The sequence below is a fragment of the Medicago sativa genome, chromosome 4 (genome assembly GCF_051527215.1).
Source record: "Medicago sativa cultivar Bolivia chromosome 4, Bolivia_mono, whole genome shotgun sequence".
Classification (NCBI taxonomy): domain Eukaryota; kingdom Viridiplantae; phylum Streptophyta; class Magnoliopsida; order Fabales; family Fabaceae; genus Medicago; species Medicago sativa.
In genome coordinates this window covers 80,834,240-80,849,290 of record NC_140752.1, presented here as the reverse complement: position 1 = coordinate 80,849,290, position 15,051 = coordinate 80,834,240, and the positions used below count along the sequence as shown (strand labels likewise).

At 34.6% G+C, this 15,051-nt stretch overlaps 2 protein-coding genes across 6 annotated transcripts; both read right to left on the bottom strand.

The window, feature by feature from the left end:
- Positions 1–2,594: 2,594 nt before the first annotated feature.
- Positions 2,595–8,802, bottom strand: LOC146932501 (G-type lectin S-receptor-like serine/threonine-protein kinase RKS1). 3 transcript variants are annotated; one of them, XM_085704190.1, is made up of 8 exons: positions 8,667–8,802; positions 5,554–6,696; positions 5,147–5,275; positions 4,581–4,750; positions 4,236–4,446; positions 3,420–3,657; positions 3,177–3,327; positions 2,595–3,075 (listed from the first exon to the last, which is right to left on the bottom strand). In XM_085704190.1, the coding sequence occupies exons 2-8, from the start codon at positions 6,437–6,439 to the stop codon at positions 2,773–2,775; spliced, it is 2,088 nt and encodes a 695-aa protein (XP_085560316.1). In that variant the 5' UTR covers positions 6,440–6,696; positions 8,667–8,802; the 3' UTR covers positions 2,595–2,772. The 3 variants fall into 3 exon arrangements, with proteins under 3 accessions (XP_085560316.1, XP_085560314.1, XP_085560315.1); XM_085704188.1 differs by lacking the exon at positions 8,667–8,802 and having other exon boundaries at positions 5,554–7,014; XM_085704189.1 differs by lacking the exons at positions 4,236–4,446; positions 4,581–4,750; positions 8,667–8,802 and having other exon boundaries at positions 5,554–7,017.
- LOC146932500 (G-type lectin S-receptor-like serine/threonine-protein kinase RKS1) lies at positions 8,014–13,288 on the bottom strand. Of its 3 annotated transcripts, none has more exons than XM_085704183.1 (8): positions 11,802–13,288; positions 11,584–11,712; positions 11,030–11,205; positions 10,683–10,893; positions 9,326–9,563; positions 9,098–9,248; positions 8,667–8,994; positions 8,014–8,218 (listed from the first exon to the last, which is right to left on the bottom strand). In XM_085704183.1, the coding sequence occupies exons 1-7, from the start codon at positions 12,490–12,492 to the stop codon at positions 8,692–8,694; spliced, it is 1,899 nt and encodes a 632-aa protein (XP_085560309.1). In that variant the 5' UTR covers positions 12,493–13,288; the 3' UTR covers positions 8,014–8,218; positions 8,667–8,691. The 3 variants fall into 3 exon arrangements, with proteins under 3 accessions (XP_085560309.1, XP_085560310.1, XP_085560308.1); XM_085704184.1 differs by lacking the exon at positions 8,014–8,218 and having other exon boundaries at positions 8,393–8,994; positions 11,802–12,108; positions 12,195–13,288; XM_085704182.1 differs by lacking the exon at positions 8,014–8,218 and having other exon boundaries at positions 8,393–8,994.
- Between the last annotated feature and the right edge of the window lie 1,763 nt (positions 13,289–15,051).

Genomic DNA, 15,051 nt, shown 5'->3' with positions numbered 1-15,051 from the left:
ATGGAGAAGTTCCAATGATGATTCAACCAACAGGGATTGAGAGTGGAGAGAACACTGAACACAGCACAGCTTGGGACTTCGAAGGTATGAGTGTTTTTGCAATTATAATTTGACAGATGCTACCCACACCCCCAAATAATCCAAGTTACACCCCAAAATTACTAATATATACTTTAAGTAAAATAAAAATTTCAATTCTATTCAAAACCCACAAAACACAGGCAACGTATTCTCTTCAAAACTGAGTTTACATAAAGTAAGTTTACATGTACATGTATTCATGTTCACTGCACATTAATTATGTATACGTAAATTCAGTTTACGTAGTTTATGTAAACTCAGTTTACATGAGTTAAGTAAATTGAGTTTACATACACTACGTAAACTGAGTTTACATATACTATGTAAACTGAATTTACATAAAGTTAAGTAATCTGAGTTTAAGTTCATGTAAACTGAGTTTACGTAGTTTATGTAAACTCAGTTTACATACACCACGTAAACTGTGACACCTATGTGTAAACTTAAATTACGTAAACTTAAATCAAACAAATCGATGTCGATAAACAAACGTGAAATTAACAACAAATATAAACATCTATGGTAAAATTAACAACATCGAATAAATTATAGAGCAAACGATAAATAGAAATTCGAAGAAATTTATGAAATTCACTTACTTGTATTAATCGAGTACGTATCAATGGAAGAGATGTTGATTCAATTGGCAATATTAGTATGTATCGATTGCATATCCATGGTGGTTTGTGGGTGAAAAAGGGTGAGGGTTCAGAATGATAATAAAAGAAGGGTTTTTAGAAATTTAGATGAAGAGGACAATTTTGGTATTATTGTTAAAATTTTAATAAATTTTGGTGTAACTAGGATTATATGGGGTGAAACTAGAAAGAGCCTTATAATTTTGTTATTTTTTAACTGAGTTAAGTGAAATTCTTAAAAAAAAAAAAAACATGGCAAAAAATAAAAATACCAAGTACTTGTACGTGTATGCCCCCAGCCAAATCACGTGTTCGTTTTCACTTATAAAAACTATAAACCATTTTATATATGGATTTTAGATTGCGGTTTTGTACCAAAAAAAAAAAAAGATTGAGGCCAAATGCGATCTCCGTGAACATAGCTCAGTTAACAGGGACATGCATTGTTGTATGCAGGGGCCAGGATTTGAACCCCGAACACCCCACTTATTGTCCTTGAAAAAGTTGAATTTTAGCCGCTAGGCTACTTGACCAAACAAAAAAAATGCCAAATGCTAACAAGTGCGCACTTGTTAAGAAGTTTAAAAAAAAAAAATTTGTCTTTGAAATAGTGCATTCAATGCATTAAAACTTTAAAAAGTAATCTTCTTTACTTAAAATTTATGAATTATTTCCATTTAAAGGCCCTAGTTAACACTACCCTAAAATCATATATTCTAAACATCAGCTTAGATTAGCATTGACTCATACGTTTTTGTCTTTAAGATTTTTACATGCGGCACATTTTCATTTCTAAACAAATTTTCTAGCGGTTTTTTTAAATAGTTTAGTGGCTAGAAATTCTCTTATAAGGTGAATAAGTAAGGTGTTTGAGCTTGTACCAAAAAAATAAAAAAAATTAAGGTGTTAGAGCTTTGAATTCCGACTCTTGTGCATATTATGCAATGTCTCTACCAATCGAGTTAAGCTCACGAGTACTCCTACTTGCAGTTCTATTTTTGATAAAACTAAATTTTTGAATGATTTTAAAAATTTAATAACGTATAAATTCTTGAATGATTTTTTTTGGATGTGTTTAAAACATCATAAAATATTGATTTAAAATTTCAGAATTTTTTAACATCAAATGAATTAAATATGATTATGTAACGTCGAAAATTCATAATGAAAGTAACAAAAATCTTGATCTAAAAATCAATTTTAAGCTCATATTTTTTTAGGATCTTTTTATAATATTTTAAACATGTTTGCAAAAAAGTCAATCAAAATATATGTTGAATTAAGAGTAGGGTCCAAATTTCCGTGCAATTCTATTTTGTCTGGATGGAAAATATATTTAACTTATTTTTAAAAATTGGTTATAAAATATACATACATGACAATATGATAGTTTTTTTTTGAACGACGGTGTAAAACATATTTATGCGATTTAAACTCTTTCCTATGTGAAATTTAATTTTTACATCGTTTTTTTTTATAATGACTATATTTGCAATAGAAGTATGGGAAATGTTAACCGGTGTCTCCGGAGCATTGGTTAAGGATGTTAAAATAGGAAATTATATAATAGTTATTGCATTGAAAATTGTGCAAATAATACTAAAAAAAAGTAAAAAAATGTTTCCTTTTATGGTAATAATTACATTTTTTGGCATCCTTAACTAGTGCCCCGGAGGCACCGGTTAACATGACCCTAAAAGTATTTATTAGTTAGTTTTTAATATTGAATGACAAAGATTGAACCATTTGATTTTTGTAAATGGATTCACAATGAGTAATTACCTTTAGAATTTCACAAGACAATGAAACACGATCGTTTGTTTACGCAGTTCGGCTAGTTGTTGTACCTATCTCTACTACTATAGAGCAGCTATATTTCTGTATATTACTTCTAACTGATAAGCTTATTGAAATGGAGACATACTCAAATTATTCATTTTACAATACCACAAAGTGACTTACTTGTTTCTCAAGAACCTCTAGAAATGTCTACAAACTCAATTCCAAGGTGAAAGTATAAACCAAATATTTACATATTTGATTAAGGTATCTTTTAGCGAGCACTGATGGTAGTCTCTGTTACTTCATTTATTGAAGATCCTCCTCCTGAAGTTGACGACTCTTGCAAATCTTGGCTTACATTCAATAAAAATGCTGGTTTTTGAGGTGGGCAGAGAGGTGTTTCATTGCATAGCATGAAAACAACTTCTAACATTGATGGTCTATTCATGGCATTTTCTTGCACACACAAAAGTCCAATTTGAATGCATCTCAGAACTATATCAGGAGGATAAGACTGGTTTAGTGCTGGATCAACAATATCCAAGGCTCTTTCTTCTGTCCATAGTGCCCACACCTATAAAAGCACAACACAATTTTTAAATAAATATGTCATGTCATGCATCATTAGATTGTTGGCCAATTTCAAGGCTACTATTTTTAGTTTATATAACTTACATGTCCAATTAAATTTAGGGAGTCTCTTCCTGTTTCACAATGTGTGTTTCTCGCGCCAGCAATAATCTCCAGTAGTAAGACTCCGTAACTGAAAACATCAGATTTTGTTGAATATCGTCCTTCCATTGCATATTCCGGTGACATATATCCACTGCAATGATACGAAATAGCTATAACATCATAAAAGTACACATCAATCTCTACATCCACTGCAATTATACAAAATAAGGGCATGACACATACTATGTTCCCACCACTCTTTTTGTTCTTGCTTGGATTTCATCTTCTCCAAATATTCTAGCCATACCAAAATCTGAGATTTTGGGATTCATTGCAGCATCAAGGAGAACATTGCTGGCTTTTAGATCTCTATGAATTATTTTCAGCCTTGAATCTTGATGAAGATATAAAACACCTCTAGCAATCCCACAAATAATTTCAAAACGCTTTACCCAATCCAATGACGACCTTTGGTTTTGATCTGAGTTTAACAGTTTAAGTTTACAAATATAGAACATGTTAAGAAAAGTTAACTGCAAATCAAGCTTAACTTTATAGAAACTTATCAAAATATCAATGAGTATATAGAATTTAGGAAACTGTCAATGAGTATGGAAAATTATATAATATGCCGGATCATTAATCATCTTGTGCCTAAGAAGGAGTATAGGCACATCTTCAAATTTCTTGTAATTATTTTAAAACATGTATACCAGGCTATAAATAGGACAATGTTCAACTTAGTGAGAGGCATCAAGTTTGATGATATGACCTGCTTAATGTTGAAGGCCTAAATTTGTAATAGATATTTTTAAGAGAATAGAAATAGGTTTGACCTGTAAAAAATTTAACTAATGTTGATTGTTTACAATTATGTGAAGTTTGAATTTGTTGCATTGAGGAGCTCTTTTTTGAAACATGTTACATTAAGTAGCCATAAGCCAGAATTAGCATAAACTCGAACATTACAGGTTACATTAAGTCACTATGCTTTAAGCTTCTGTAAATACAAGTTTATTCAGGTCAGAAAGACAATTAGTGAGTCGCAGAGAGACATACCGAATATAAAGAAGTCTAGGCTTTTGTTTGGTAGGTATTCATAAACTAGCATCCTTTCTTCTTTTTCAAAGCAACAACCGAGCAACCTCACTAGATTTCTGTGTTGGAGTTTAACTAAAAGTGTAATTTCATTTTTAAACTCTACTTTGCCTTGACCAGAGTTTTTCGACAATCTTTTCACTGCTATCTCTTGTCCATTAACCAAGCAACCCTGAAATATTTATCTCTTAAATCCTATTTCACTATTTTTGTATCATTTTTCTTTGATGTGATTGAAATGAATATAAAGAGGTGAATGATGTTGTCACTTCTTGCATCAGTAGCTTAATGTAGAGTTTTACTCACCTTGTAGACAGAGCCAAATCCACCTTGTCCAAGCTTGTTCTCATGATCACAATTTTTTGTAGCTGTCATTATCGTTTTAAAGCTGAAAAAGGGTAGATTTGGATGTATGTTGTTTGGAGCGCCATTCTCTTCTACAGAGGAATCATGGTTTATTTGGCGCATCATTTTATCTAAAGTTACAAATGACAAGAGGTAAGATTTCAATCAACTTACACATTTTGAAGGGTATGTTTCTTTTTGGCTCTCAAAAAAATCTTAGATTATACATTTTGCTAGTTTTGCACAATGATAGCTCAATATTAATAACAAAAATAATATTACTAATAATAATATTCAATTAAAACTTAAAAATTAAAACATTACTTGCAGTTGATAAGGATATTCGGAGTGATTGTTTGTCTAACATTGATAGACCAAAACTTAATCAAAACTTGGTTATAATACCTAAAAAATAATAGTTCAAACCGAAGAAACAAATAGGACACTTTTTGTAAGTCAAAATCTCAAATTTCAACTACATATAATATGAGAACAAGGGATATGATCCTAAAAAATAAGTCACATACCCTTTCTTTTTTTCTTCCACATGTAATTCACACAGGAGAGGAGGATGACAACTGCAACTATAGAAGCTGCCAAAATTACAGCCAACCTCTTTTTATCAAGGACTCCTTTGCTTTTTTTGTTGTAATTAGCTGATATAAAGATACAAGTCCAAAGAAGTTTAAACTTAGTGCTGTCAAATTTAGAATAAAAAAACAGTAGGAGGGAATAGAGTAGAGATTCTCTTCATTTCCTAAAATAAATGGTAGTATTCATTATTACTATAGTTTTGGTGTATAAATGTCTAATTGATGTCATCAATTCTAGAAATATGTGCATTTATATCATGTATTTACTCGAAAACTATAGTAATGGACACTACCATTTATTTTAGGAAATGGATAGGATCTCTACTCGAGGGATATCTTACCTAGTTCAACTTTATTGACGCGTAAAAAAAAATCTTGGCCTTGATCACTATTAAGTTTTTGAATGTCCATTAAATTTCCATGCCATGCCAAACATCCACTACCACCATTTCTCACATCAGCAACTGCATAGGCAGTACAAGAGCAGTTTCTCAAGCATTCTTTCTCACATTCATCCAAACTCAAACCATCTATGGCAACTGCTCCAGATATATCAGCAACTTTCACACTTACAACTTTAATAAACCCTTCTCCGTTCCTACAAACAGATGCACCTTTCTTCCTTACGCACCCTCCCGACCCATCTCTACTCTCATACCAATCACGTGGAAATTTTGGTTCAAAACCAAGTAAACAAGTGCACTTGAAGTCGTTAAAATTAAAAGGGTCACAATTACTGTTTGATCCACAGGTTCCATAGTTATCACATTGGTCCGTTGGTTCTGAATAGAACTGGTTCCATTGATTCTTTTCATTGCCCCACGTGAATATCTGAAAGGAACCAGATTGATTAACAACTTTCCTAGCGATGACAGACTTATCAAACATGTTATATGAGATTGCTACGGAATTTTCATCTTCCACAAAAGAAATGTTAAAAGTTTCCATATCTCGTTTCATATTAGGTACACCTGCAAACAGTTCTCCATTCCAATGTCCAGCACGCCACCATGGAAGGTTATGGTTGTACGTAAACAACTGAGGTTTACCAATGGTGCTGAATTCCACTGTGAATGGACCTTTTCCAGGGTCATCATCTGTCTTCCAAGATTGAAGGAACCAGCTTTGATTAGTTTTTCTATTAAACCCAATCTTTAGATATGGAAGCAATGTGTCTGTGGGATGATCAAAGCTTTCCCAGATGACAGTTTTTGTGTTGTTTATCATCAGAACAAGGTTTGCTATGTCTGATAATTTCGCTATAACAGCATTGGTGCTATTTATTTGTGATTGTGGTAATGAAACGTTGGTAGACCAAATGGGAATGATGCTAAGGTTGTGGTTGAGTACTAGATTTCCATTTGGATCGATTGATAGAACCCCAGAAGTGTCGTTGATTGGACTATCTCGGTTTGCAACCCAAACAACAGTTTGGATTGGCAAATTGTAGTACCAAATTCCAACGTAGCGAGAGGTGGACTTTCCTGGAGTGAAGAATCCAAGAGCAAAGGTTTTAGATTTAGAAACAAGAACTTCACCATCTCTTATGGGTTTGTCAATAGATATGGTATCAGAATAACTAGAGCAAAAAGAGAATGTGAGTAGTAGTGGAAATAGAATCAAAGAGTTATGCAAAACCAACAACTTGTAGAGAAGATTTTTAGTAGAGTCCATTGATCAGTTCCTATTTCTTACCTCATTTGCATTTTATTAGGAGAAAATATAAATACTCAAACAGACACAGATTTTACTATTCAAAATCATATATTCACATGACTTGACTAAGTCATACACTAAACTTTGGACACGTTAATTCTCTTTTCCGAAAGTGTAAAAACAAAAATTAATGAAGAAATGAATCAACTAGGAAGTAGCTAGGAAGTGAATAACATAGTGATTAGGAAGCATAAATATCTCTAATAAAGGATGCTTTTCATACATGCAAGCGGGTAGGAATGCTTTTAAAAGTAACTTTACAGACACAAAGATTGACCCATTTACAATTGGCAATATATCACTGTGGGTAATGGGACGTTACGGTGACTTTGTAAGAAATGATAAACTTCCTTGCAAATTGAAGGTCAACGAGTATAGAATCTTAGTTGATTTATTTATTTATTTTTTAAAAAGATTAGTTGATTTAGTTCTTGACTTCTTGTACAATCCATAACGTTTTTCATAAGTATTGAATTGAATGACGCTCTTAAACGTGTTTGTCAAGCTAAAATTAAATTACACAATTGAAAAAAGAGAAAACCACACTAACCTTCTTGAGAGATATAAGGTTGATTTAGAATATGAGGCGAGAGAGTTAAAGAGTAGAGTGATAAGGAGAGACAAAGCTTCTTTAGGGTTTAGGTGGACCACGACCCACCCTAAAATTAAAATAAAAACTTTTTTGATACGCGGCAAAGTTTAAAAAGAGGTTATCAAAGTAAAATAAATGCTTTCTGTTTTTTTACTACAATTATTTTAGTCTGCAGTGTTGTCTATTCCTACGGCAACGGTGTTTACAAATCATAGACAACACAAACCATAGTCATTGTTATACTAGGCAACGGTGTTTACAAATCATAGACAACACAAACCATAGTCATTGTTATACTATAGACAACAGATTTAAAATCACTCTGAAACAATACTTTAAACCGTTGTTGTTTATGATAGCCAACACCATCGTTGTAATCAAATAGTACGTTTTAAAACGGTGCCTTTGATTTTAGACAATTTTTTTTTTAACTGAAACCAACTATTATGCCTACCAATCTAAAATCAAATATTATTTGACATTATTAGAATTATTTTAATAATATTACGTTAGCTATATTAACTGATAAGATTTAACCAACATATAAAAGTAACACAAAAACATATCTAAAATATAGAATATAATCAAAATGAAAAATAATAGTTGATCTAATATAAAATATGATAAGGATCCTCGCTTGAGCTTCTTCTTCTTTTTTTTGTTGTGAATCAGATATCCTCTACGTGCAACTGCAGAAACTAATTCCTTGAATTAGGAAGGACCGTAATGGACGACATAATTCTTCTTCAAGTGATTAAACATTGATGCATGCCCATGACTGGATTATAACCTATAGCCTATGGTTAAGTTATAAGAGATCCTTTACGATCTCATTTAAGTACTCTTGGATAAACATTGTACACCGAGAAAAGTGACAAAAATGTCTAACATAGTAACTTAAGGGACCAAAGTGTATATATAACATTGTTAAAGGACCAAAGTACAACAAAAAAACTTAAAACTAAAGTGAATCTTAAAACTAACTTACAAAAAGTATAATTTAGCCTAACTAAGTTTATTTGTTAAGGATCATGAGTTACCTTTTTTTCTTGCTAATGCACTGTGTTAAAATTCCAACTGATAAATTGATTTTAATAGACACATACTCAAATCATTTCATTTTATCATACCATAAAGTACACTTACTTATTTCATTGTATTGAGGTAGCTTTTAACGAGCACTGATGGTAGTTTCTGTTACTTCATTTACTGAAGATCCTCCTCCTGATGTTGATGACTCTTGAAAGTATTTGCTGCCATTGAATAAATATGCTGGTTTTTGAGGTGGGCAAAGAGGTGTTTCATTGGCTAGCATGAAAACAACTTCTAACATTGATGGTCTATTAATTGCATTTTCTTGCACACACAAAAGTCCAATTTGAATGCATCTCAGAACTATAGCAGAAGGATAAGACTGGTTTAGTACTGGATCAACTGTATCCAAGGCCCTTCCTTCTGTCCATAGTGTCCACACCTACAAATGTACAACACAATCTTTCAAAATAATACATCTTACATGATTAAATTTTCGATCAATTTTAAGGCTACCTTTTTTTATTTTATTTTTTATAACTTACATGTCCAATTAAATTGAGGGATGCTCTTCCTGTTTCACAATGTGTGTTTCTTTGGCCAGCAATAATCTCTAGTAGTATGACACCATAACTGAAGACATCAGATTTTGTAGAATATCGTCCTTCCATTGCATATTCTGGTGACATGTATCCACTGCAATTATAGAAAAATGTTAAGAGAATATGGTGACATCTCTATAATCATGGTGAATATAAGGGTATGAGACATACTATGTTCCAACAACTCTTTTTGTTATTGCTTGGATTTCATCTTCTCCAAATATTCTAGCCATACCAAAATCTGAGATTTTGGGGTTCATTGCAGCGTCAAGGAGAACATTGCTGGCTTTTAGGTCTCTATGAATGATTTTCAGCCTTGAATCTTGATGAAGATATAAAACGCCTCGAGCAATCCCACAAATAATTTCAAAACGCTTGCCCCAATCCAATGACGACCTTTCGTTTTGATCTGAGGATAACAAGTTAAGTTTCCCGAAATTGAACATATTAGGAAATATTAATTGCATATTGAGCTTAAATTCTTACGAATTTATCAATATATAAAATGGAAAAAGAAAATAAAATTGTACTTTCTTTGTATTTTGTGTTTATCAAAAAGCCATTATTTCCACTTAACCATGAAAATATAGAATCTAGGAAGTTGACAAGGAGTATAGGAAACTAGATAGATCTGTTGGATCATTCATCTTGTGCCTGACAAGGAGTATAGGAACATCTGTCTTTGTTTTAAAACTTCGTGTTAGTGAAACACAAGTGATATTTGAACAACCAAAATGTGACTCTTTTGGGCCAGCCGTATAAAATACACATAAAGTGTTAGAGAGAGAGAGAGAGAGAGAGAGAGAGAGAGAGAGAGAGATTATTAAGCTGACAACCTATTAAATTCGGTGTCTGGCAATTTTTAGGTTGTCAAAATAACTTTTCTTTTGGTGTGGAGGACATTTTTAAGAGAATGGATGTTTAGTTGTATTGGTCTCTGAGATGAAGAAAGGCAGAAGCTGATTCCAAAGGGTTTTGATCTATAAAAATGTATTATTCAAAACTTTGTAATATTTGAATGATGAAAATGTTAGCGGTCAACACTCGGTGGGATTTAGTCCCACATCGGATAGAAAGAGTTTATTAAGAGGAGGCACTCCTCACCTTGTAAGCCGGTTTTGTAAGAATGAATCGGGCCTCGATTTTCGTGACAGAAAAGGGTTTTTTTTTTCTTCCCTTGGATAAGTTTTAGTGGGATATATTAAATCAGTAGGACACAACTTGGATCTTAATAATTGTCATGTTTAGCTATCTACACATTAAAATGGATTACTAGCACCTAATTTATTTTAGCAGTAGTCTTGCATGTAATATGCTTGTCTGAGCGCATATTTGGTTTTGTGTTCAATTTTTGTTTCTCACGTTCCAAAGCAATTTCACCATAAAAATAAAAAAGCTATGAATAGTTGCTTCATGTCAGACGAGCGTTGAAACTCCATAGGACGCACATCTGGTATGAAGCACGAGCTGAATACAAGTTCATTTGATCAAGCTAGAGAGACAATAAGTGAGTTTGAGAGATGCTTACTGAATATAAAGAAGTCCAGGCTTTTGTTTGGTAAGTATTCATAAACTAGCATCCTTTCTTCTTTTTCAAAGCAACAACCGAGCAACCTCACTAGATTTCTGTGTTGGAGTTTAACTAGAAGTTTAACTTCAGTTTTAAACTCTTCTTTTCCTTGACCTGAATTTTTCGACAATCTTTTCACTGCTATCTCTTGTCCATTAACCAAGCAACCCTGAAATATTTCTCTATTAAATCCCATTTCATTATTTTTGCATCATTTTATTTTATAATGCTATTGAAATGAACATAAAGAGGTGAAAGATGTTGTCACTTCTTGATTCAGTAGCTTAATGTAGAGTTTCACTTACCTTATAGACAGAGCCAAATCCACCTTGTCCAAGCTTATTCTCATGATCACAATTTCTTGTTGCTGTCATTATCGTTTTAAAGCTGAAAAAGGGTAGATTTGGATGTTTGTTGCTTTGAGCAACATTCTCTTCTCCAGAGGAATCTTGGTTTAATTGCATCATCATTTTATTTTTATCTGAAGTTACAAATGGCATGAGGTAAGATTTCAATCAACTAACACATTTTGAAGGGTATATTTCTTTTTGGCTCTAATTAAAAACTTAGATTATGCATTCTGTTTGTCTTGCAAATGTAATGATGGACTAAAAATAGTATTACTATTATTCAATCAAAACTTAGACATTATTAGCACTTGTTGAAGAAACTAGGAGAGATTGTACGCAAAACATTGATATACCATATGGCACACAATCCATGTAATACTTGAACACCACAAAAAGAATAGCTGACACTAAACAAACTAATATATGACACTTTCTTTAAGTCAGAATGATTGCAACTAGTAATTAATATAAAGAACATGGTATATTATCCTAAAAAATAAATCACATACCCTCCCTTTTTTTCTTCCACATGTAGTTCACACAGGAGAGGAGGAGGACAATTGCAATTATAGAAGCTACAAGAATTGCAGCCAACCTCTTTTTATCAAGAACTCCATTTCTTTTTCTGTAGTAATTGGCTGGTAAGAAGAAAGTATAAATAAGTTCAAAATACACCTTAAAGGCGTCAACTTTGGAAAGAAAAACACAATAGGAGGGTATATCTTACCTAGTTCAATTTTATCGACGCGTAGAAATAAATCTTGGCCTTGATCATTAAGTTTTTGAATGTCCATTAAATCCCCATGCCATGCCAAGCATCCACTTCCACCATTCCTCACATCAGCAATTGAATAGGCAGTGCAAGAACAGTTTTGCAAGCATTCTTTCTCACATTCTTCCAAACTCAAACCACTTTTAGCAACTGCCACAGATGTATCAGGAACTTTCAAGCTTACAACTTTGACAAACCCTTCTCCATTCTCACAAACAGACGAGCCTTTCTTCCTTACACACCCTCCCGTCCCATCTTTATTCTGATACCAATCATGTGGAAATTTGGGTTCATAACTAGGTAAACAAGAACACTTAAAGTCATCAAAGTTAAAAGGGTCACAATTACCATTTGATCCACATGTTCCATAGTTACCACATTCGTCAGATTGTTCAGACCAGTACCGGCTCCATTGGACCTTTTGACTGTCCCACTTGAATGTTTGAAGGAAACCAGATTGTTGAATCACTACCCTAGTTATGACAGACTTATCAAACATGTTATATGAGAATGCTACATAGTTATCATCATCTTCCAAAAAAGAAACATTTAAAATCTGCATATCTCGTTTCATATCAGGTGCACCTACTAATATTGCTCCGTTCCAATGTCCAGCATGCCACCAAGGAAGGTTATGGTTGTACATAAACACTTGAGGTTTGCCAATGGTGCTGAATTTCACTGTGAATGCACCATTTCCAGGGTCATCATCTGTCTTCCAGGATTGAAGGAACCAGCTTTGATTAGTTTTTTTTATCAAAACCAACCTTTAGATATGGAAGGAAGGTGTCTGTGGGATTATCAAAGCTTTCCCATAATACAGTTTTGGTGTTGTTTATCATCAAAACAAGGTTTGCTATATCCGATAGTTGAGCTATAACAGCACTAGTGCTATTTGTCTGTGATTGTGGCAATGAAACATGGGTAGACCAAATGGGAATGGTGCTAAGGTTGTGGTGGAGTACTAGATTTCCATTTGGGTCGATTGATAAAATTCCGGAAGTATTGTTGATTGGACTATTTCTATTTGCAACCCAAACAACAGTTTGGATTGGCAAATTGTAGTACCAAATTCCAACATAGCGAGAGGTGGACTTTCCTGGAGTGAAGAATCCAAGAGCAAATGTTTTAGATTTTGAAATAAGAAGCTCACCATCTCTTATGGGTCTGTGAGTGGTTATGGTATCAGAAGAACAAGTGCAAAAAGAAAATGTGAAAAGGAGTAGAATCAAAGAGTTAAGAAGTAAATTATTATGTATCACTGGCAACTTGTGTTTAAGATTTTGGGTTGTAACAAAGTAGAGAAGATTTTTAGCAGAGTCCATTGAGTTCCTCTTTGAGAACCCTCTTGCATTTTATGTGGAGAAAGTTGAAATAGTCCAACTGACACAAATTTCACTCTTAAACTGCACATAACTTGACTAACTTACGCACTAGACGTTGAAGACACCAATTCCCAGCTTCACTATTATATTTTCCACACAATGGACCAGTGATAGCGACACCTAGCTAGGAAGTGAAGAATTTTCTAGTGAATAATACAACATGATTAAGAAGCATGAATAAATATCTAATAAAAGATGCTTTTCATACATGCAAGTGGCTAGGAATTAATGCATACGTTTGGAAGGATTAGACTTTACAGACATAAAGATTGAGCCATGAGTAATTATGCTTGGCAGTTAGCTATGAAGCACGGACGCAGACACAGACACACACAGACACCAGATATGACATGAACACTGACAATAAGTTCAGAAAATAACATAATTCAATGTAACCGTAAGTGTCAGTGTCGGACATGCGACAGTTAGCAATGACAGTCGTGACTTGTAAGAAATGGTAAACTTCCTTTCAAATTGAAGGTCATCGAATCTAGTTCTTATCTTCTTTCAAGATCATCGAATATAGTTCTTATCTTCTTGTAAACTGCACAACGATGTATTTGTTTTCATAAGAAGTTTGAATGACGCTCTTAAACGTGTGCGTGAAGCAAACAAAATGACAGAATTAAAAAAAAAAAAAAAAGCCTAAACTACGCTCCCAAAGACAAAAACACCCCTCTCTAGTTTTAAATCAAACACTAACCTCCCATATTTTTGTTATCAATGTTAAGAGTCCCACATCGGTTAGGAGTTGGCCTGACAATTTGTTTATAAGTGGAGGCAATCCTCACCTCACAAGCTGGTTTTGTGGGGTTGTGTTAGACCCAACCCCGATTTCTAATACGGTATCAGAGCCTCTTCACGATTCTTTGGGCCACCTGTTATCAGGTTTCCGTTCTTTGGGCCACCTGTTATCAGGTTTCCGTTATCGGGCCACCCGTCATTACCAGGTTTCCGTTATCGGGCCACCCGTCATTTATGCTGGGCCACCTGTTATCAGGTTTCCGTTCTTTGGGCCACCTGTTATCAGGTTTCCGTTATCGGGCCACCCGTCATTACCAGGTTTCCGTTATCGGGCCACCCGTCATTTATGTTCACGCTTCAGATGTGCAATCCTGAGCGTGAGGGGGTGTGTTAAGAGTCCCACATGTTATCGGGCCACCCGTCATTTGGGCCACCTGTTATCAGGTTTCCGTTCTTTGGGCCACCTGTTATCAGGTTTCCGTTATCGGGCCACCCGTCCGTTATCGGGCCACCCGTCATTTATGTTCACGCTTCAGATGTGCAATCCTGAGCGAGAGGGGGTGTGTTAAGAGTCCCACATGTTATCGGGCCACCCGTCATTTGGGCCACCTGTTATCAGGTTTCCGTTCTTTGGGCCACCTGTTATCAGATTTCCGTTATCGGGCCACCCGTCCGTTATCGGGCCACCCGTCATTTATGTTCACGCTTCAGATGTGCAATCCTGAGCGTGAGGGGGTGTGTTAAGAGTCCCACATGTTATCGGGCCACCCGTCATTTGGGCCACCTGTTATCAGGTTTCCGTTCTTTGGGCCACCTGTTATCAGGTTTCAGTTATCGGGCCACTCGTCCGTTATCGGGCCACCCGTCATTTATGTTCACGCTTCAGATGTGCAATCCTGAGCGTGAGGGGGTGTGTTAAGAGTCCCACATGTTATCGGGCCACCCGTCATTTGGGCCACCTGTTATCAGGTTTCCGTTCTTTGGGCCACCTGTTATCAGGTTTCCGTTATCGGGCCACCCGTCCGTTATCGGGCCACCCGTCATTTATGTTCACGCTTCAGATGTGCAATCCTGAG

Bases quoted from the DNA above. Each gene is read 5' to 3' on its own strand.
- LOC146932501 (XM_085704188.1), bottom strand. From the start codon at position 6,886: ATGGACTCTACTAAAAATCTTCTCTACAAGTTGTTGGTTTTGCATAAC. The intron at 4,751-5,146 runs GTATGTGACTTA...TTGTAACTTTAG, and splicing joins GTGGAAGAAAAAAAGAAAGG to ATAAAATGATGCGCCAAATA. The intron at 3,658-4,235 runs GTATGTCTCTCT...TGTTAAACTCAG, and splicing joins CCTAGACTTCTTTATATTCG to ATCAAAACCAAAGGTCGTCA.
- LOC146932500 (XM_085704183.1), bottom strand. From the start codon at position 12,492: ATGTACAACCATAACCTTCCTTGGTGGCATGCTGGACATTGGAACGGA. The intron at 11,713-11,801 runs GTAAGATATACC...TCTTCTTACCAG, and splicing joins CGTCGATAAAATTGAACTAG to CCAATTACTACAGAAAAAGA. The intron at 10,894-11,029 runs GTAAGTGAAACT...GAAATATTTCAG, and splicing joins GATTTGGCTCTGTCTATAAG to GGTTGCTTGGTTAATGGACA.